At 39.8% G+C, this 23,676-nt stretch overlaps 1 protein-coding gene, 1 long non-coding RNA gene and 2 pseudogenes across 3 annotated transcripts; 2 read left to right on the forward strand and 2 right to left on the reverse strand.

The window, feature by feature from the left end:
- Positions 1 to 309: 309 nt before the first annotated feature.
- Positions 310 to 1,872, reverse strand: LOC115668024 (1-aminocyclopropane-1-carboxylate oxidase homolog 3-like; annotated as a pseudogene).
- A 39-nt stretch (positions 1,873 to 1,911) lies between these two features.
- Positions 1,912 to 4,826, reverse strand: LOC115668022 (1-aminocyclopropane-1-carboxylate oxidase homolog 1-like; annotated as a pseudogene).
- A 7,835-nt stretch (positions 4,827 to 12,661) lies between these two features.
- Positions 12,662 to 14,853, forward strand: LOC130136942 (actin-related protein 9-like). The gene is made up of 3 exons (XM_056307579.1): positions 12,662 to 13,175; positions 13,256 to 13,305; positions 14,093 to 14,853. Exons 1-3 carry the CDS (start codon positions 12,912 to 12,914, stop codon positions 14,250 to 14,252), a joined length of 474 nt encoding a protein of 157 aa, XP_056163554.1. The 5' UTR covers positions 12,662 to 12,911; the 3' UTR covers positions 14,253 to 14,853.
- A 2,597-nt stretch (positions 14,854 to 17,450) lies between these two features.
- On the forward strand, positions 17,451 to 20,725 carry LOC130134626 (uncharacterized). Of its 2 annotated transcripts, XR_008815620.1 has the most exons (4): positions 17,451 to 18,178; positions 18,604 to 20,178; positions 20,283 to 20,343; positions 20,449 to 20,725. It is a non-coding gene; the product is annotated as an uncharacterized LOC130134626 (long non-coding RNA). The 2 variants fall into 2 exon arrangements; XR_008815621.1 differs by lacking the exon at positions 20,283 to 20,343.
- The last annotated feature ends 2,951 nt before the right edge of the window (positions 20,726 to 23,676 follow it).

Below are 23,676 nucleotides of genomic sequence, written 5' to 3' on the forward strand. Positions count from 1 at the left end.
TTAGCGAACTCATCTTCTATACTTGAGCACTTCGAAAACTTGATGAGCATCGTCCATGTCTATATCCGACCGGCCACAACCAGTTCCAAAACTGATGTCTAAGCGCAATCCCTGTTTGCAAATTATTATCGAATTGAGTTCCGCAGATTGAATCAATTTCCTTGTTCAAATAAAGTTTATGACAATATGGTACGTTGGTACAATGGTAGCATGGAAAGGAATCTTATTTCATAGACAATCAATACAATGCTACAGTGATATGGCTAATACATCTCTAGCGAATTGAAACCCTAAAATTCATAACGACGACATTAATTGTTCAAGAAGGATTGTGCATCTCTTCCTTGGTTAAACAAAATGTAAAGTTCACAGCTTGAAGTGCCTCAGAGGGGAAGTTCCATCAAGGCCATGTTCCTTGAAGTAGGCAAGATAGTCCCTCACTGTGGTCTCTCTGTAGATCGGAGGATTGTCCTCGGACAACAGTTCCCTAATCGGCCCAAAAAGCTTTGACGACGGCTGGAAGCTCGTGTTGAAGAAGCACACGACCGAGATTCTCGAGCCCACCGCGTTCGCCAGTACTCTGTGCTCCATGCTTCTGAATCGGTCGTTCGTTATGAGCTGAAAGGAAGAAATAAGAGGACAGGCATTATCAGCATCCGCCCCATTGTCCCAATGATCGCGAAGAGCAAGAAATCCCCAGGCAAAGAGTATCTCCCTAGATCCCCGAGACATCGCCTATGTTCGCAAAAATTTCAGGTGTTCTGATAATTGACCTGGCACTTTGTATTCAACGACATTAGACCGTGCACTAGTAATACTTTGTCAGTGCCCGTGGTGGCGGCATTGTCGTTGATCCGAGGGGTTGCTTGCAAATTATTAGATGTTACGACTAACGTCGCCGGATATAAGAAACAGGGTCGAATTGAATCGAACTTGCCTGCAGGAGGCCGCCAACATTGACCACTAGGGCTCCAGGGATAGGAGGGACGTCGACTAGGCGATTGTCCCGGAGGACCTGGAGGCCTCCGATGTGGTCTTGCAGGAGCACCGTGAGGAAGTCTTTGTCGGAGTGCTCGCTCGTCCCCACCGTCAGCTCGGGCCGCGGGCACGCCGGGTAGTAGTGGCAGATGACCACGAGGCCCTCCGTGCAGCCCATCTCCCGGAGGCTGTCCGACCTCAGCCCGAGGGACTCGGACAGGAGCTCGAACAGCAACGCGCCGCCCAAGCTGATCACTTGCTCGGAGTAGTCTATCAGTACGTCCCTGCAATTTTGGCCGTGAAAGTCATTATTAGGTTAGATCCACTCATAAATTGTTATTTATATTGAGATTTCATTTTTCTGGTTAAATAAAATTAGTTTTTGTAAAATAAAAAATATATATAAAACAAAAGTCAACTCGAAGATGAAAAGGTTACTTTGTCTCTGTGAAAAACATGTTTTGTAACGTCGCAGGTGAAAATGGCGTCGGTGACTCCGGGACCGGAGGAGGCACTCAGCTGCAAACTTCTGGCGGCTCCTCCGGCGACGGCGTCACATCCCCTTGATCGCCTCCTCCCTCTTGGCCGGGTCGCGGTCGATACGGCCGAGGTCGATGATCGGGACGCCGAGATGCTCGGAGCTGCCGCCCGATTCGGAGTTGTCTTCCGATGTCTTGTCCCATCGGATGAAGAGATTCTGGGGATTTCCGTGATGCCGGCGTCGACGAGGCCTTTGACGCCGGCTGTCGAGTCGTCGAACGCTTTTAGCTCGCTCGCTCTGTCATAACTCTGCTCGCCGGAGTCGGAGGCCAAATTGATGGTAGGCATTGTTCCTCTCTCTATTTCTCTCTACTGCAATTCAATTTCGCTGTGAATGTGAATTTGTTGGAGATGAGTTTGTTATGAATTGAATGTTATGGATGATATGAGCAGCTTCTTTATAGCTGAGAGATGGAGAGAAGAGAACAGTGACATCACATTGGGACGATCCATTTGACTTTAGAACTATTAGGTCCATAAAAATGGAAGGAGAAAGTCATTAGCTTATGAGCTACCACTTGCTGAGAAAATGACAATGCTGTTTAAATAATGGCCGAGTCTTTGGGCAACTGGGTAGCTACTACACAAGTCTTGCAATTTATGGAAAAAAAAAATCTGTTAGGACAGAGTTGACCATCGATAGATGACATTACAATTCAATGTCGTCTTGGCCCTTGGATCAATCGTTGTATCGTCTTAATGTGATGTTGACTCGATTGGATCAATTAGGTTCCAGATCTCATCGCGTCTACTGGAAACCTATAGTTTCATAAAAAATCTAAGTGTAGATAGATTTTTGCCTTGCGGTTGATTATGCTTATTGTCGTTGAGTGAGTTGATGGCTCGCAAGAATTCCACTTTTTATCCTTGCCTTCAATATACAAAGTCGAAGCTGAACCAAACATAAATGTTCCTGCAAGTGCAATTGTTTTCTCGTGGTAGATTAGTGTTGTAACTGTCGTACGAGTATTGGGCACAGTTTCATCTAAAGACCATTTTTGTTTAGAGGATGATCTTTGTTTTTGAGAGTTGTGGAAGTTGGTGCTCATAGTTCTATCAGTTGAAGCTATATAAGCTTCAGTTGACCAAGCAGTGAAGAAAGGCAATCCTGTTCTGTGGTAGTAGATGAACACACACTTATCTTCAAATACAAACATCAATAAGACCACATAAAAAAGTTTACACAGTCTACAGCTGGAAATCAGGAAGTGCAGAAGTTCCATCTAGGCCTTTGGAAATGTAATGGGCAGTGTAGTTTGGAAGTGTAGTCTCCTTGTAGATTGGTGGCTTGTCTGCTGATGTCAATTCCTTGATGCGTCCATACAGCCTTGAAGATGCCTGAGGAGTGTCACTGACGAAGCATGCCACCGACACTCTCTTGTTTGCCATGACTCAATGCTTGACGCTTTTAAACCGGTCGTTTGTTATGAGCTGTGAATGCCAAAATGAGTGGACCATTCTCGGTCTGTTAGTTCTCAGTTCAGAAATGAAGGAGCAAAATTTCTTCTTATTGCTATGATTACACTCTTCACGTTGATAAATACAAAAACTGCAGAATATCTAGGACCCCACATTGACCGCTGCTGTGAAAAACATTGTTTCAACATACATCTGTCTCATTTAGACAATTTTGAACCTGCGAATGTGAGGCTAGCATGACCTAACAAAGTTTGGATCAGGTTTGGATGAGTTAAATAGCTCTGTTTGGATACTTGATGCGTAAGGCATTTGGGAATGGTAGACATGGATTCGTCTTACCAAAGAAAATCCCAAATTGTGAAGACATGATGTTATTGCTACTGGGAAGATGCCGTGGTAATTTACTTCCTGAATTCTCAAGAGCTCTTCAACTAACTTAGCATACGAGGAAGTATAGTAATAAGGGCGAGAAGATGATCGCAATGTGTCGACCAATCAAAATACGGTTTCAGAAAAGTTCAGAGATGAACAATGATATCTGGCCAAAGCTACTTACCTGCAAAAGATCTCCGATGTTGATCACTAGTGCTCCAGGTATTGGAGGAACGTCGATCCAGTGGTTCTCATGATGCACTTGAAGTCCTCCAGTTTGATCTTGGAGGAGAATTGTGAGGAAGTGATTGTCTGAATGCTTTGTCACACCCAGGGTCAACTTGGGCTGTGGGCATGGCGGATAGTAGTGGCACATGATCGCGTGTCCCTTTCCACACTCCATCTCCTTCAAGTGATTTGGGTGGAGCCCTAGGGCTTCTGATAAGAGCTCAAACAGACGAGAGCCCAGTCTCATCACATGCTTTGAGTACTCCATCAGCATTTCTCTGCCACAGATATTGCGATGTATCAGAAAACTGAACTAGAGCTGCTGTAAAAGTATTATCGGACAGATTCCCAGAGAATACAACAAAGGGTATTGGTATTTTGTATCATCTCGGTTGCAAAAGTTTGGTACTGCCACCACTAGAACACACAAAGTCAACTGTCGAGGAACATCCTTTTTTCTGCCCAAAAAGAACAAGAAGACCACCTCCGAGGTTCCAGTCAGTGAAAATGGTCAATCTTTGAGGATCATCTTACTGAATCGTCTCATTGATCGAGACTAGATGCAAGATTACATGCTATAACATGTCTAGTGGAATTTAAGGGAGAAACTTTGTACCCATTCGGCAGTTGCAGTTGCCTTTGCTGACCGAATGAAGAACTGGGCACTTTCATTTCCTGAGTGTTCAACACCTATTCCGGCTGATTCAATGGAGAAAAACACGAACAACTCTAGTTTCATACACGTGCTAGTTTAGCCCTTGATTTGTTGAAGAAAATAAAAAAAGGCTCTCAAGTATCATACAGTGAAAAGCATTTACTTAGCACCTATATGAACTACTGCAACTCTTTTGCAAACTATCTTCATTGATTCACTTTGTGAACTTGTTCATGAATTTTCCCTTTTTTGAAAGGTGAAAAAGACATTAGAAGCCACTGGCTCACCTGCAAGCTTCGGGCAACTCCTGGGGCTGGGGAGGCTCAGGTCCCATGAAGCAAAATATACTGTCCCTCCAATCAGCAGCGACTGAATTATAAAGTCCCATGTTGCTCTTGTATATGACCCTCTTCGCAAAATCTCTAGTGTAAAATCCTTTCTTGGCCGCCGTCTCCTGAGCGAAGAACCTGTGCGACCCATTGATCGCCTCCTCCAAAAGGCTCTCGGGGACCCCATGGTTGATCACCCGGAAGAAACCCCATTTTTCCAGTGCTTGCCCAATATTCTGCACCATCTTGTCGCGACAAGCGGCGCCTGTGTTCGCACGTCCCGGGTCGACACGGGATCTACACATGATCCTCGATGCAGGCCATGCTGTCGGGCGGCCGGATAAATATGCGGGGACTTGGGCGATCCCAATGTCCACGAGGCCTTTGACTCTGGCTTTCGTCTTGTCGAACGCTCTCACCCGCTTGCTCGGTCATGTTTGGGATCGCATCGGTGTCCGTTGTGTGTTCCGTTACTTGGTGTTACCGTATTTGAGTGAGTTAGGTCTTGATGAAGTTCGCTTTCGTGGTTATATAGTGGTGATATGGGAGTGATGATTTAGTGAAGAAGCTAAACACAAGGGACAAGAAGGTCGTAAAGAAATGAGTTTTCTTTGAATTGAAAGTCGACCCTAGAAGATATCAAACAAACTCTCGGAGTTGGCAACTAAAGGCACGAATGATAACATTTCTCTTTCCTGGCACTATTTCTGGCAGCGGATAGCCGGCGAGCGGCAGCAGCGGATAGCCAGCAAGCGGCGGTGGTGACAGGCGACGGCAGACGGCCAACGAGCAGCGGTGGTGACAGGCGACGGCGGATGGCCGGCGAAAGGCGGCGGTGGCGGCGAACGGTTGGCCGACGAAAGGAGGTGGCGACGGGGGACGGCGGATGGCCGGCAAGCAGCGGCGGAAGGCTAGCTAGCAGCCGCCGCCGGTGGACGGCCGGCGAAAGGCAATGGTGGCAGACGGCCGGCCGGCGAGCGGCAATGGGTGGCGGCGAGTGGGCAGCGGTGGGCGGTAAGGGTGAGCAGTAAAAGAGAGTTGTTATTTCTGTTTCTGTTACAGAAATAGAAAAGCAAAAAATTTTAACTTCTCATTTCTGTTCTAAATCTATTTCGAGGGCAAAATTTGTCCCAGAAATAAAAAAATGAAATTATTTTGCCAAACAGATTTCTGTTCCAAGCCTGTTTTCAGAAACAAAAAAAAAGAAAAACAGGAAAACAGAATGGTTATTATTCGCGTCCTAAGAATTCCTTGTTTCTCAACTAGGACAGTATTTGTCGCCAAATCCATGAAAGCACATGTTAACGGAATCTTCAATAAAATAGGAAGTGAAAACATTTTCCAATTAGGATTATTACATGGTTGGATAGAATAGACTTCGATAATTGCGTCACGTGTCCAAATCTTGTGCATTCTCATCTTTTATATGAAAAAACATGATTAATTTACCTGGGGCTACGTAAAGAGCTCATAAATGTTTACTTAACTATTGTAACATTATATTTAATAAAATGAAGAATGAGGAGAAATAAGAAGAGATAAATTAGTCATTTAAATATATTAATTAGAAACAATAAGTAAATAATTAATTTCCTGACAAGAGGAAATCCAATATTATTTCATTCATTCCTGACTCGAGAGTTCTATTTTCACATTTATGCATAAACACGATTGATGGAAGCGATATCGGAAAAGCGCATAACTGTTTACTAAACTATTGTAACATTATATTTAATAAAATGAAGCATGGTGAAAAATAAAAAGAGATTAATTGATTATTAAACATATGAATTAAAAATCGTAAGTAATTAATCCATTTCCTAACAATCCAAATTTATTTCATTCATTCCTTACTCAAGAGTTCTTTTTTCACTTGTATGTGGAAACGTGATTGATGCACTCGGAAGAGCTCATGAATTAATAACTAATTATATGGTGACTATGTAAAACTATAAACAAAGCAAAAAATGGAAATCCTAAATTGCAAAGATCATGTAACATGTATCCTATTTTCCCCATATAAGTTACCCTTGATAAAAAAAATTATGAGCCTACTAATCTAATTAGTATTGAAATTATGATACTCTAAACGGTAGCCCTATGTTAGATATTATGACATCAAAACATATACAAAATCTAATTCATGTCCAGCCGCAAGAAAAAAAAAATTAAAATAATCGTAATGTTGCAATACTATATATGTAGTTTACAAAAACGGAAAAGGGTTGTTTTCATTTTTTTCTTGCTATTCAAGGATATGTGGAGTTGGCTCTCAGCCAGAGCAAAGGTCTTAGGCATTTTACAAATAGTCCAGGTTGCTAAATGATCTACAGTGTTTGTGGAAGCATCTCTTTTTTTCCCCTGCGCCTACGTGTCCCCTGCATTTATGATTGCCGGGCTATATGAATGATCGAGTTCATATTTTTTATACACAGGTTGTGTAATGCAATATGATTTTTGTGCTGAAATAGAAAATCTGCAGCAAGTCTTTAGTATGTGCTTCTTTATATGACTTTCAACTTTGCTTTGCAGATAGCTCAAATAATAAAGACTTGCCTAGTACTTCATTGGACAAACATGAAGGAATGGATGTGGACTTAGGTGAACGTAAAAACAGAAGGTTCATTTGTGACGAAGCTGAAAATATCACCCATAGAGCCGTACTGTTTGTGCCGTCCTATCCAAAGAGTTCATGTTAACATTTCACAAGATTATCCTATGCAGCAGGTAAGATCAGAACCCCTAATATTACGCGCTGAAGGAAGGTGCTGTCTCGTTATTACTGAGTTCCACTCTTTCACTCCAAAAAGGAAGAAAGAAAATAATTGCTTAGTTAGATTCATCGATATCTTTCATATATCCTCATCAAGAGTCAGCTCTAAGCATCCAGCAACACCCTTGTAATGTGAAGTACTACATACATTTGCTATGTCATACAATAATAGTATGGCGTCGGTGAAGTAGAAAAAAATAATTTGGCATGATGCTGCTCATCCCTATAATTTTGCTTCTCAGGTATATGAGGATTTGCATACTATCTGAGACTGGGATATTGGTGGAGAAGTTTCATATACCCCAATCTGAAAGGAATATGTATTCTGCTATTCTTGTTGTGCCTGAGACATTTGATAATCGTGGTACTTATTTGCATTGCTTTTCCTTATGTCCATTTGTTTATACACGAAGAGTTTACTATTACTTTTTCCGCTTATGCATTTCATGAGATTCTATGTGTTGTAAGTGGATGCATGAACATGTGGTTGAGTAATAAGAGAATTGTAGTGTGGTTTCTTCCCATGCTTCTTCTTTATTTTCTCCTACGGTTTATTGGCTCATTTTACTTCGTTTATCATTAGGAATAGATTTCTTTTTTCTACTCTATAATTGAGAGGTAGTATACCATTGCTGTAGCTAAAGATTACTCCAAGAAAGGACTTTTAAGGTCTTCAGCTAATGTAATATTCTTTAGGTTGACAAGAGGAAACCTAAATTTACCGGGATTATGTTTTTTTGGGGAACTTTCTGGATCTCATTAAGCAATTGGTGGCCTTTTCTTAAGCTCTAAAGCATGGATCAGTAGTAAATATATTGGTACTTTTTGGGTCGGGAGTTTATTACACCAGGCGCAGTTTATGTGTGATCTGCAAAGAAATTTCGTTTTATGTTGGGATGCTTGAAAGGGTCATTAACTTGTGTGTTTACTTGTGATAGGTTTAGAAGATCCTATAGTCAAAGCTAAAGAACTGCCAAAGAATGGATGAGAGGCTGAAATAGAACTTTGGATATAAGGTCAATCTGTATGTATGATCTTATATCAAAATCATGCTGTCAACTTCTTCCCACCTTATTTTGTAAGTACTCTTATGATTCTTCAGTTGGCAGTGCGTCAGAGTCATATTGCTATACCACATTTTCTGCTGGAAAGCATAAGATAGACTTATTGTAAAAAAGTTACTGAGGGTTGCCACCCCTGCGGAAAATGATTCTCAATAAACTTCTAACATTAATGAGTTTGGATGTGAACGCTGTGTTTTGCTTCTCCTTCTATGAACTTCTGACATTTCTCTCACTGTTGGAGGAATGAAATCCTTCAATCTCTTCTTCTCCTTGCTTGTGCTAACATGCATTCTTATCCATGCCCGGAGTTCATTTGAAACTGAAGAAATGATTGGAATCTTAAGGAGGACTTTAATTACCTAGGATCTTTACATGGTCCCTATCCTAAGCTAAGAAAAATCATAGGATCGATGTGATCCTACTGATCCCATTGGTCGACCTTTGACATACTTTCACCTTTAAATATGTATATCCGATGTTCAGGTAATAGAAATACTGATTTTTCTTGTACATGTAGTATATAAACTATAAATTCACACCATTTTGGAGTTTTAATGTCACACCATGTTCATAATTAACAAACTTCATTGGACTATCCAAGATTTCTATATTGTCGGTGTAATACTTTAGGATCTTACAACCCACCATCTGATGTTACAATCCGATCCCTTAGACACCTTCATCGATCATAAGTAGGATCCCGCTCCTCACAACCTTGTTCTTAACTGTAGAAAACTCAACCAAGAAAGCACCAACAGTTAATGAGTGTTCCTAGCAACCTTGTTCCTAACAACCCTAGGGCACACTTACAAAATCACCAATTACCAGAATCAAAGCCGTTCAGCATGTTACTGATTGTCAAAATGTTTTTTAAGACAACCTTCTTTTTCTAGGGAAAGAAAGCCACTCTTTGAGGAACTTCCTTTACTAGATTGCCTCCAAGGAAATTAGCCTCCTCGCTCACATTTGTCTCAGAAAAGACAGATTAGTATATTGTTGGATTGAAAATACCTGCCAACAGACCGAATGATCCTTATCTTCGGTGTGATTCACACCCTCAATGTTGTAAAGAAAAATATAGAAAGACTACACCGTTCCAATTCCCAATCTTGGGTACTTCAAACCATATTTAAATATTCCATCAGGTTCTGTCATAACCAGTATACAAAAAAATCTCAAAATTGTACTGGCTTGCTACAAGCCTTAAAAGAATTAGGGAATAATTGTTTTATGAGTGATTTTACACTTAATGCACCATGCCAGAAGAAGATAGAGTAATTTGTAATCAAGAGATTGTGATGGATTAGCTTTCCTTTTTTTATCAACTTCTACTCTACAAGTTCTCCTGCTCACTTCCATCATCCCCGTTATGCAAGAATTTGTGTCGTCTCAGGTAGTTAAGATTCGAGAATGTGTTTTAGCATTAGTAGTTAAATAGTTCTGGGCTTGTCCCATCGAGCTGAAATTCTGTATGCTTAGTCATCTTGCTGATGGAAGAGGTATTTATCTAAATTCTTCGGTGGATTCTTCATCCTTAGTGATATGCTTTTCGAAAAATACTATTACAACATGATAGAGTGATCGCAACATCAATGGTTGAAGGATGAGTTGCATCTGGACCTTCAGTGGGTGCTATCCTTTTACCTCTTGTGCTCTAAGTACATTTTTTATTAGGTACAGCGAAAAGGTTTTCCATGGCAATATCTTTGCAAACAGCTTCCCTTGCTTTCTTGTAAGTTGAGCTTGTTGCATTGAATGCATGTGTCCAGAATCCACTGAATGGGTAGTTGGTTGTTTTGCTGTTTTTCTCTGCCAGGGATCTAGCAGTTTCACATTGAATGTTCTGTTTTCTCTGGTTTCAAGCAAAAATTAAGGAAGTGCTTTATATAGTGTTGCGGGACTTGCAATTTAGCTCCGCCGTGGTACACCAGGTTGGGAACCTTTCTGCCTTCTGATGACTTGCAGAAATTTACCTACATTTTAGTGTGAAACATGTTTTATGATAAAATAGTTGATAAAGATATTTAACTGTGAAAGATATTTTAGCATGCTTTCACTATTCCGATGACAGCCATTCCCTAGAATCACAAAATTGATATCGTATTTATGGCTATGCATGATTTGTAACTTATGTAACACATTATCTTACAGCTTGTTTACTTTGCATGGCAATAACTTTAGCCAAATGGCATGCTTTTTTCTCTTCTGTATTCTCCACTCTCCAAATTGTGTTTTGTCTCATGATGTGATCACCGATCATGACAAATATTTAGGTGACTATAGTATTACCCACTGTATTCTCCATTAGTAGACTATAAATACTTCATTAACTATGTTCAACAGGAAAGTCTTGCTGCAGCTTTTGGGAACGGCTTGTCAACTGCCTGCATTGTGAATGTGGGAGCTCAGGTGACATCAGTCATATGCATTGGGGTACTTGTAAGATTTTACATTTTGCCTCTATTGGAGTATAAGTCTTGCTTTTGGTGATGCAGAGCAGATGATGCAATGCTCATCATTGCCGCCAAGCTTTTAAAGCAAATTCACTGGTCATGTCAACATAGATTGACCTTAGAGATAACACCTTTTCATAAACCGAAGGAAAAGAAAAAGGAGCTATGCTCGTTTGTCTTTATGAGTGACCCATGACGAGAGTAATTATTTCTGAAATCCATATTGACCTGTAATTATTATTAAAGAGCAGTGCAGTCTAAGCTTTCAACATCAATCTTGACTTGTTATCACCATACCGGCAGTGAGATTGTTGCTGCTGCAGCCTTCATCCTTATTCTTTCCTCTTTGCTATAAATTTCTTGTTCCACCATCTCCTCTCATTTTGTTAATGTTAGTGTCACCTCCAAATTAATGATTGAAAACTGAATTAAAATGATGAAGAAATTCTGTTTATGTTTTGATTTTTCCTATCACCAATTATGCTACAAAGTTAACATTTGTAAATAGGCACTCTCCTTTTCTAGACCACTGTAATGCTGTGTTTCATATGTCTGATTAACATTCTTCTGGTAAACAAATAACTCTCAATTGGGCCAATATTGTATTAACAACAATGAAACAAATTAGACTTCTACACATCCTGCTCAGACCTTATATCTACTGACAACTTTAAATATTATGATGGATTATGTTCCACTGAGTTAATGAAGAAATTGTCCTTTGTAAATGTCAGGATGGAGTGGCTCTACCTACCTCCGAGAAGATAGTACCATTTGATGGAGTGGTGCTGCTTACTACTTCTCATAGTTCTGAGCTTACTGCAGTATATCTGCATTAGCCTCACTACCATCATGTGCACAATGTTTAAAGTTGATTTGCTTAACCACCTTACATACTTGAAGGTTCCTCTTTTGATTTGCCTGTATTATGTGAGGTCTGGCTATCATTATTTGGCGTCACACTACAGATAGAGAGCTTTTGACGCATATACTGTTTTTTATCTTGAGATAACTTAATTCAGCATGCAACTTTTTATTATTTGTCCAGAATATCTACTTTATTGTTTAATTGGACTTGAAATTACTTCATGAACATCCAAGATTATGATATTGATGGGTAATAGGGTTTCAGGATATATCCAGATGCCTCCTATGGACCCAGAGGCATCATATATTATGGCCTCAAGTTCGCAGTGACATGTTGAACAAGCGTACAGATATGTTGATGCTAAACGAACTGAAAGAACCCTAGTGATACATCCAAGTGAGTCTATGAATCCCTCTAATTTGGTAATTAAGATTTGGTGTTCGTCAAAATTCTTGTACTCGTGAGCACTGAAAAACGTATGCCCATGCTCCACTTTTAATGGTAGAAACCCACGTGAGAATGGGGATTTATGTTTTAATATTAACGAATGCGAAAGCTAACCGAGATCTTACAAATTAAGCCCAATATGAAATTACCAAAGAAATAAACAAGGAATGATAAAAGACACCCAAGATTTATGTGATTCAGTCCGATATATCAGTACTTACGTCTACGAAGAGAGCCAGCAACAAATAATCCACTATAATCGGAGAATCCAAGTTATAATTGCTCACTCACATGCTCAAGTGTTTTCTACACCTAAATTATACCCAAACCCCAAGTGTTCTCTTTCGGACAATCCGTATCATAGCATTCTTCCACAAACTAAGTTTCGTGCTTACAGGAGGTGGAGGTTGATGCTGTACCAATTGTTCACTCATACGAGGACGGGATGCCAGCTGTATCTCATAGGACAAGGCTTACTGCTCTCAAAGTATGTTTCCCAAAATGAAATCTCATCTCTATAGTACTTTGCTTCTAGATGTTTAGCTTTCTAGAGATGCACCAATAGTTCTTTTTTATTTAGGTACCTCTATAGGTTTGTTTTATTTAATGCTTTTGGCTCCAGATGTATATCCTCCGCCACCTCGTTCTTGGTGAGCGAAATTGTTACTTCTAAGAACTTTTCAGATCAAGTTTAATCGTGACAAAATGATTATTTTGCAAGGTATAATGATAGTGAGGATATTCTAAAAGAAACTTGGCATTTTGATTATCCCAGACGACCAGACATGGCAGATAGCTTTTATCCTGGGTTTAACATTAAATTGCTAATGTGGGACAGCTATCTTATATTTCAAACAAAACTTAAGAAGGAAGAGAAGGTTGACCTTGCTGAAGCAATCACTAGTAGCATCCTTTCAACTGGGAGGTCCTTCGCAATTTCTTCAATTCTGCTTGCAGGGATTGTTAATGTATCATGGTTCATAGTTTTTTATATTACTTTAACAGGGCATATCGATCTTAAGAGAAAACTATTCTGCAGCATACAACTGGTGAGTATCGTGCACACCCTGAGATGTTCTTTGAATTGCTATAAATTGACTGGGTATAATGACTCGGTTTGGTGATTTAGATTGGCGGAGTGGCTTTGACTGAGGATCTCATTCCCGGTGTAGAAGAAAGGTTAGTTTTGCTTATTCTTTAAACATTTGCAGAATTGTGCCTTTTTGAGCATTCTTGCATGGTGACAGAATTTCCTGTTCGACTCTATATTAACCGATGTTAAGAGCCTCGTCTATGCTGAAAGAAAATTGATGAATATATTACTTACAGAAATCTGCTGGAGTAATCCCTCCTTAGATTAAGATATTGGCATCTTTTCTGGCAAAAGTTTGAAGAAGGAACCCATTAATATAGACGATGAGCTCTAAACATGTATGTTTCGGGCTTGTCATGATTTCATGATATTTGAAACCCTATGCAATTGTTATATGCCAATTGCTTTCATATAATTGATGGTTCATCCTGCATGAGCTCCCTTTTGGTTTTGAGAGCTATTTTATGTATGGCTTTAGTTTTTTGGGCTGTTTATGTAAATGGGTTTGCACCCGCTTGGTGCCCTATAGTTGAACTTTTTCTATTTATCAAGCAAAAATCGTCTATAGGACTAGCAATGACTATCATCAAAATTATTTTAGGACTAAAAGAAACTGAGAAAAAGCTCACTTCTAATTTATGTATGCTCCTTTGTTTTCTGGAATCTTCCATTTAAATAGAAGGAATTTTCTTTGGAGAATTTAAAGAAAAAATGAACCTCGGGTCAATAATGATGTGTCTAAGTGCCCAATTATGGATTTTGGCGTGATTGTCCAGTATTTTGCTATCCTTTTTCCATAGGTGGTATGTTTCAATAGAAGTTTCGAAGCCTAAATTTGTGTCTCATTGCTCGTTGATTCTCTTCTTCTTACAGAGTATTTCATGCAATTCCTTCAGATGAAGCAATTGATACAAACGAGGTCAACATGCTCTTTCCTTGCCATGTCGCTATCATATTTTCGTTGCTATATTTAGTTGTTGACTATACGTGGAGATTAGCTGGTCATGCAGCTTTAATTTCATTGTATTGGTGACCACATGATACGCAGCATCATTTAGCACAATGTTCAAATGTTAAATGGGTCGATTTTGTGGATGTTTTCGATTGATGGTATAAAGGACGACATTCTATCTATGCTTCTAAATTGTCGTTTGTCAAATTTCTTAAAAACATGTCTTGTTCAAAGGTTGAGCCTTGGTTTTTTTTGGCGTCTCAATTCTATCGCATGACTTGAGCTGGCCACCATTCATCTCATGCTTTGAAGAGTTCGTCATAAAGGTTATTTAAAAGTGCAGTATTCTTAAGCTATGACTTACGAACAGTGCATGTGAGATAGATAATCCATTACGACTGAAATTTGTGCACTTCTGGATTGAGCAAAATGAGTTGTAGTCTTTTGTTTAACACTACATATGAACTTTGTGAGTCTTTAGCAAGTTTTGCAATTAAGGACATGCCCTACTTTTGTGTCATGGAACGGTGGAGCAGTAAGATAAGCATTGTATCATCACATTTTCTCACTATTTTTATTTTTCTGTAAGAAGATGAATTTTGTCTAAGACTCTGTATATTTGGTGAGTTGAATATGACTCGTTTCGTTTATTGCCTAAGGGAGAATTGAGAGCTATTTGTGTGAGAAACTCTGTTGGTTTCTTGATCAAAACATGCAAAACATATTCACCACCATCTCTTTTTCTTGGCTAATGATTATGGCAGTAACAGCAGACATTGCATTTTCAAAAAGTATGTGCCTTTTTGAAAAATGGCATCTCAAAGACGTAGAAAAGCTTCTTCAAATAGAGACACGCCATGGTTCCGTGTCAATGCAAACTCGTCACATAAGGTGATTCGATTCTCAAGTCAGACCTTGTCATGGTCTCTTAATTAGTGTATTCAAACACTGGCTAACTTAAATTTTTTTCACAAATATTGATATCCATCACTCAAACTTGCATCTTCTTATTGACGAGCTTACTTGTTTCATGACCAAATATACAGAGTCTAAATACACTAACTTCTTAAGTTAATGAGAGCATTTCGCTACTAGATGTTGGAAACTGCGGTTCAAGACATTGATTGCTGACCTTGATGGGTCTAAATACATTTATGTGTCTACCAGGCAGCACCAGATGTTGAACGTTCAAATCATTTTCACTTGCATAGAGATTCGTGGCTGCCCTTTCCACGTGATCCACGGGCAAGATCATATGCCTGTTTTTGGGTCTATCCTCTTTTTCTCTTTAGTCCCTTTTTTGTAGACCCCACGCGTCTTTCTTTTGCACCACCAACATTTCCACATGCTTTATCTTCTCATTGGTCAATTTCCATTCCCACGTTATTAACTGCCAATAATTCTCTTCAGCTACGCGTCCGCGTAAACACCGCCACATTCACAATCACTTCTGTCCAAAAGTAGCCGGAAATAAAATCCGACGCAAATTTGCGACGGAAAATAAATCCGTCGCAAATTTACGACGGAAAAAAAAAATTCATCGCAAATTTACAACGGAAAAATAAATCCGTCGCAAATTTGCGCCGGAAATAAAATCCGACGCAAATTTGCGACGGAAAATAAATCCGTTGCAAATTTGCGACGGAATTTGCCACAAAATAAAAATTCGTCGCAAATTAGCGACGGATTTTTCCGTCGCAAAATAAAAATTTGCGACGGAATTTGCGACGGATTTTTGCCACAAAATAAAAATTCGTCGCAAATTAGCGACGGATTTTTCCGTCGCTAATTTGCGACGGAAAATAAATCCGTTGCAAATTTACGACGGAAAAAAAAATCCGTCGCAAACTTGCGATGAAAAAAAAAAATCCGTCACAAATTTGCAACGGAAAAAAAAATCCGTCGCAAATTTGCGACGGAAAAAAAAAATCCGTCGCAAATTTGCGCTGGAAATAAAATCGGATGCAAATTTGCAACGGAAAAATAAATCCGTCGCAAATTTGCGACGGAAAAAAAAAATCCGTCGCAAATTTGCGCTGGAAATAAAATCGGACGCAAATTTGCAACGGAAAAAAAAAATCCGTCGCAAATTTGCGATGGAAAAAAAAAATTCGTCGCAAATTTGCGCTGGAAATTAAATCGGACGCAAATTTGCGACGGAAAAATAAATCCGTCGCAAATTTGGGACAGAAAAAAAAAATCCGTCGCAAATTTGCGACGGAAAAAATATCCATCGCAAATTTGCACCGGGAAAAAATCTGACTCAAATTTGCGAAGGAAAAAAAATCCGTCGCGGATTTAGCGACGATAAAATCAAATAAATGTTAGTAATTAAGTAAAATAACAGTTAGTAATAGAAAATTAATTGGTATTAAATCGTAAAATGGGATTAGTAAGTCATGCAAAAAGAAGCATGACTCAATATAAAAATTGGTAAGTTAAAAAACCAAATGGGTAAGCAACTCAAATTAGAGTTGACAATCCAAAACTAATTGGTAACTTAATTGGGCAAAAGTTAATGAGGCACACAAAAAAGTTGATAATTTCATGTAATAGAAGATAAATTCAAAGCTGGTAGAAAATTAGAAATGTATTTTTGTTAGAGATAAGAAAAGTCGGTCATTTCAAAATAGAAAACCAAATAAAAGAAGGTAACATAAAACTAGTTAGTAACTTGATCGAAAAAAGTTGGTAATCACTCTAAGGGTACGTTTATTTTGCGGAAAACTTAATGATAAAGGAAAGTGTTTTCCGGAAAATCATTTTCCATGAATACGTTTAGTTTTCATTCGTTTGGTGATATACGATAGAAATCGTTTTCTGATGTTTGGATTTCATTGGAAAATGATTTCAATCTCATGACTTTATTTTAGATCAAAAAAATAAAAGAATTTTTAAATATTTTTATTTTAAAAAAATCGAATTTCTTAATTATTTTTTATTTCTCTTTTTTATTTTTGTAAAAAATTTAAATTTTTTAATTATTTTTTAAAAGGTCGTCGCTAAATCCGTAGCTAATTAGCCACGGATTTAACGACGAAAATAAACTCTTGCTTCACTTTCCCGACTATTTTTTATTTTCGTGGGTAAATCCGTGGCTAATTAGGCACGGACTAAAATCCATCACAAAATTACACTATAAAAAATAAATTGAGCCTTGGAAAATTAGCGACGAACATTTTTGTCCATCGCTAAAATTAGCAAAATTAGCGACGGACAAAGAAGTCCGTCGCTGAATTCTTTGTCCGTCGCTAATTTTTGCGACGGACAAAACGTTCCCTGCCCTCACTTCCAATTTGCCCGCCCTCACCCGCCATTCTCTTCTCTCTCTCTGCTGATTCCTCAGATCCTCCCTGCACTCGCTGTTCTCCCTGCCTCTCCCTCTTTCGTCTCTCGATCAGATCTGCACTCGCTGTACCCCTCGCTAGATATAGAACCTACCCCTCGCACCGCAGCTTCGATGATGGTGGAGAGGACGCGCCGCCGCGGAGGAGGAGGAGGAGCAGCAGCAGCAGCAGCTGGGCCCCGCGTCCCTTCGGGTTCCCTCGGCCCCCCGTGTTTCCCTCGCCCCCGTCCCTCCCTCGTCCGAATTGGGGGGCGGCGCCGCCGCCGAACTGGCCTCGAGGTACTTCCCCTTTGGGTGTTCCGGTTGGTGTTCGCTGGATGGGGTCGTCGCGTTCCGTGATTCTTGCACCCGATTGCCGGCTCGTTCGTTTGATTGCGTGCTCCTCCCGTTCTCTCGGGTGCCTGATTGCTCGATTCTAGCTGCGTTCCTGCTCGTTCTCGACTGTTTCGGGTGTAGTTTGGGGTAAAGGGGGTTCTGGTGTTGTAATTCGTGATTTTAGTGCTAGTGTTGCGTGCTGAATTTCAAGCGATGTTTCTGGGTGCGACAGTGGTGTTGCTTGGCTTTTGATTTTCGTATCCAGCGGGGTTCTGTTAGCTGAATTACTGGGCTGAGTGTTCAAATTCGGAGCTTTTGCAATGCTCTCGGGGAAGTAAACTTTTTGGTTGTTGGGTCTTGAATTTACACTTTTCTTTACTTGGGAATGTGTTCAGTTCGATTCCGTTGAAAGTTCTTACCTATGTCTGTGGTTCCCCAGAGGAGTATTGGTTAAATAGCGGAAGCTTGCAACTTTTGTTATGCTAAGTGACTGTTGAGTCGCCTTTGGTAACAGAGCTTGCTTGGTGAAGTCGTTCTGACCTGTAATTCAGTTTGGAATTGGCTCCCCCCTGCTTCAAGTGATTTTGGAGGGTTTAGACCATGGATTTCTCAAAACTTCTAGCACCTTTGATTTTTTTTCCCTTGCTTTTTTGTAATTATAACTAGAAGCTACTGCGTTGAAATTAAAAAGTAAAAAACAATGTTACTGTGTTTTTAGGTCTTACAGTTTGTAAAATGCATCTCTTTGGAAGGTATAAATTACGATTTTAGGTGCATAAACTTCTTGACCAAGCTTTTCTTGAAGTTGTGGAGTGTGCTCTGTCAACGAGGTTGGCATCTTATTTTTCCTAAATGATGGTAGATAAGCTCTGACATCTGTTTTAATATGGGTGATGGTATGGCAGTAAAACACTTATCAGCATGGCAAGCCAACTTTGATTGATGGGGATGTATTAACTTGGTATCCTAACCCAGGAAGAATCTCCTAGGATATTGACTCATGGCTAGGAAGGGCAATCAGCAGAAGAATGGGGTTAGTAGTTCCTCACAGAATGGCAAAAAGAAGGGTTCAGAAACACATCAAGAAAGAAGACAAGCTACTGACGTGAAGATTCCTCCTAAAGAGACAACTGTGAACAGTCATCACTCGAGCAACGTGTCGGCTGAGAGCATGAGTCAAGGAACTGGGAAACTAATGAGTATGGATAAACAAGGGACAGATGCAGCTCAGGGATTAGAGCACCCAGTTCTGTCTGGGGAATCTTCAGGGGATTATATTCAAAATGCATCTCCTATGGGCATGTCCCACGAGAGAGAACAAGGTGGACTACATTGTGATAATAATTGTCAAAATAGCCGAAAAGGTGGCCTGGGCTGCAAGCTGAATGGGCATATAACGAATCTAATAGAAAATGTCCACATATTTGACAATTTAGTTGTTAGAAATGTGAGAAGATCAGTTTTGTGTGTCCTAAAGGCAGCTGGAGAGTGGCTAGAGTCACAAAGACCTTTTGTCATTAATTTAAAAGGTGACATACTAAAGGCTCGTGACTATGTCAAAGTGAAGATTGAGCTGGCCTACTAGGTTGTTTTGAAATGGCTTGTATACTTTGGGAACACAATGTTTCTCTTATCAATGATTTGGTTGGATTGCACTCTTAGGGGAATCGATTCTTTCCTACATATGGGGACTACATCTTTCTTTTCTATCATATGGTGTGGAATTTTCTCAGCTATCGCTATGGTCGGCATGGTAAAGTTTCTTGTGGTCTCGGTAAGTCACTCATCACTTTTTTCCTTTTAGGTCGAAAAGTCACTCGTCACTTCACAAGCTACTTTTATTGACTTCCTATTGTATTGCTGGTTCAAGTTATCCTTTCCCATCCTGACATGACCTGTTACCCTGGATCCATTCATGTTTGTATGTCAATATTTCATCCTGAACTGAGCTTATAAATATGTGCAACTCCTCCTTCCTGTCAAAGTAGAAGAAATCAAAATAAGCATAGAGTATTACCTGTTGTCACTTCCAAACTCCTTGGAGCCACACGGTATTCTTGCTGGATTTTATCTAGTAAGATACACATCCTCTTTTGTCTATGTTCCTAGAATTCATTCCTCAGTTGCTCTTTCTGAAATGTTCAGAATAACTCTATTAAGCACACTTTGCTTCTGCTGCATTCCTTTTTACTGACTGAAGTTTGCATTCATTCAGGTGCAATGATGTTCTTGTGGGTATTTTTGTGGGGTTTGCCGCTGCACTTTTGCTGCTTGCACTTTGTGGCACTGTCTTCTTGTGGTTTTATGGAAGTTTTTGAACAACAGCTCTTGTAATCATCCTTGCAGGTAATGGCTTCGAGGCTTTCTCTTAAAGACTTAACTCGATGTCTGCTATTAATGTGCTTTTGAGTTTGTAAGCTTGCTTAGATCCAATATTCATGTACATGCAGGTATATCATTCACATTGAGCCATGAACGCCTTGCACTTTTCATATCCTCACAATCTATGCCGTGTACAGTCATTATGTATCCTTTAGAAGCTGAATATATTAACATTTAATGTGGAAACAATGTCACTAATTTTGTGTCTAATTCCAGACAATTTATGTTTTGTAGAAGAACAGCTTTGAGCAATTCTGCATAAGTTATGCAAATGAGAGGTTGCAGCAACATTTCAACCGGCATTTGTTAAAACTGGAGCAGGAAGTGAGCATCTCACATGGACCGTGTCTTTAGTTTTGTTCAGTATTTATATGATGGGTGTTGTCGCTAAAAGCAGGATATTCTTTTTTGATTTATTTCTGTCGTCATTATTTATTGTGCAAAGATTAGTTATTGTGCAAGATTATATATTCTCTCATTATGTGTACTATAAAGAAAAATATTTATGTCATTTTTGTGGAAAATGTAGATGAATGTATTTCATTTTCATATTATTATAATATTTTGATGTTATTAAGTGTTTAATCAATGTTAAATATAAATTCCAAAAATTAAATTTTCTTTTAATTAGGTTTAAAATCACAAAAATAAAATAAATGATTTTATCGTACGATCACAAATTACAAAAGTTCGTTCCAAAATTAAAATTTCGTCGCTAATTTCGTCCCTAAACGATATTCGTTGCAGAGTTCGTCGTTAAAGAATTAATAAAAAATCGTCGCTAAATTTGTTCATGAATAATGTTCATGGCAAAAGTAAAAAAATTTGGTGGCAATTTTAGCGACGAATAAAGTTCATGGCTAATTTGCGACGAATAAAGTTCGTGGCTAATTTTGCGACGAATTTTGCCACGAAATTTGCAACGAGTTTTGCCACGAATTTTGCCACGAATTTTGCGACGGATTTTTCGACGAATTTTGCGACGGATTTTGCAACGAATTTTGCGACGATTTTTGCGACGAATTTTGCGACGAACTTTGTGACGAATTTTGCGACGACCTAGTAGCGTCACAAAATTCGTCGCAAATTCGATTTGCGATGAATTTTGCCACGAAATTTGCGACGGATTTTGCCACGAATTTTGCGACGGATTTTGCCACGAAATTTGCCATGAATTTTGCGGCGGATTTTGCGACGAATTTTGCGACGGATTTTGCGACGAATTTTGCGACGAATTATTTGCGACGAACTTTGCGATGGATTTTGCGACGAATTTTTTTCCGTCGCAAATTTGCGATGGAAATTTAAATTTTCCGTCGCAAAAATTTGCGACGACCTAGTAGCGACGGAATTTTTTCCGTCGCAAAATTCGTCGCAAATTCGATTTGCGACGGATTTTTGCAAATTTTTCGTCGCAAAATTCGTCGCAAAAATCATATTTTTTTGTAGTGGTTTCCTAAAGCCCAAAACCCGGTTTTGATGCCTGAACCACTCTTCCTGCCCCTAACCTCTGGAGCACTACCAGTGAGGGTAAGGTGAAGGTGATTTATGGTTGGCGTCTTGTCCAACAAAATTCTCGGTTGAAGTCCATATCGGAATGCTATGCAGTTCTCCTGATCGCTCTGCGTTGGGTCTTTCATTCTTGAATCGATTACATCTAGTCTCGGGTAAGTCTTTCTGTATGCTCTGTTTTTTCTTTGGAAAGTGATCATGGAGAGGGAGGAGGAATCCGAAAGTCGAATGGCAGTACTCAGCAAACGATTAGGCAGGCTTTGGTCAAGAACAGAAGTTACTGCAATGGATGAGGCGGTTCCTACAAGCAAAATCAGAGAAGGTAGACTTACCCTCGTTGGCAAGCTGTTTCAAAACCCAAAGATAAACTTTCTAGCATTCCAAAGCACAATGAGGAGAGCATGGAGACTTGAGAATGTAACCTTCTCCCCTTTGGAATCTGGAATTTATGCCATTACCTTCATGACTGAGAAAGAACTTCTGGGGGTGTTTGAAACTAGTCCTTGGTCCTTCTCGAGCCATCTATTGATTCTCAAAAAATCGGAACCAGATATGCCTCCACACCGATATGAGTTTGATACGTGTCCTTTTTGGGTGCAAATCCACGGACTTCCTTTTGATTGGCTTACAGAAGAAGTCATTCTAAGAGCTGTTAAAAGTCTGGGTCTGGTTATGGATGTGAAGGTAGATGCGAAAGGTGTTATAGCTAACAAAATTGGGAAGGCGAAAGCCCTCTTAGATGTGAAAACCCCTTTAAAATCTGGATTTATTGCTAGTATGGGAGGGAAAAAGCTCTGGTTGGATTATAAGTTTGAGAGGCTCCCTAATTTCTGCTACTCTTGCGGTAGATTAGGGCACAACGCAAATTACTGTGAAGAAGTCGAATTCAAAGAAGGGAAATCTGAAGCTGAGGATGAGTGTCTCTATGGCCAGTGGCTTAAAGCCGAAGTACAGGGTCACAGTCCTTTTATGAAGCTCTTTTATGGGAAGTTAAAGGAGGAGGATATAGAGGAGGAAATTATCTCTGAGACCCCAATACTTTCCCTCTAGATTGTGCCTTTTCAGGGTGAAGCCCTGCAACCTGTCTCTCAGCCCAACCATATTCAAGTAGAAAAGGGAAAGAACATAATGTTTGGGGATACAAGTAAGCAGTCGCAGCAACAAGCCAAGAGGGGTGAGGACTTTATTTCAACCAATCTGCCGTTTACAGGTCAGAGCAGTGGCTCTACCTCCCCTGATGTACAAACGCTCCCAGAAGTTGCTCAGACTAAGAAGCTTAAAGAGACAAAGAAAGCTGCTGCTAAGAAGAAACACAGGTACAGCCCCTATAAAGCACAAATGGCAAACTCGCAGTTGCTAGATGAAACTCAATTGCTGGATACACCTATTCAAGTGGTGTCAGGAACAATGGAATGGGCTTTGGTGGCTAGCCCTAATAAGCCACCGGGTTACATATGAATATTATATGCTGGAATTGTCAGGGGTTGGGCAATCCCTTGACAATTCAAGCAATCAGAGCCCTAGTGGCTCAAGAAAAGCCCAAGATATTTTTTTGATGGAGACCAAAAATCAAGAACAAGTAGTACTTCGGCTGAGCGGCTACGACCTGAACGCTTTTTGGTTAATCCGAGGGGTATTGCCAGGGGTATGGCTATTTTTTGGGATGACAGAGTATCTTTAATAGTGGAATCAAACTCTAAATTCTTTATAGATTTGGTGTGCGTATTAGAGGAAACAAAACAACGAATGCGACTGACCTTTATACATGCACCAAATGAGTTCCAGAGAAGGCTAGTTCTTTGGGAAGATATGTACAACATTAGCCACTTGAATGATCTACCATGGGTCTGCATAGGAGACTTCAATGAAATCCTTTATCACTGGGAAAAAATAGGGAAGCGCATGGCAGAACATTATCGACTCAATGCTTTCCGAGACTTCATCAATGCT

Source organism: Syzygium oleosum, unplaced genomic scaffold (assembly GCF_021117445.2).
Source record: "Syzygium oleosum isolate NSW1041296 unplaced genomic scaffold, Sole_v2.1 Sole_v2.55, whole genome shotgun sequence".
In the NCBI taxonomy this organism is placed as follows: domain Eukaryota; kingdom Viridiplantae; phylum Streptophyta; class Magnoliopsida; order Myrtales; family Myrtaceae; genus Syzygium; species Syzygium oleosum.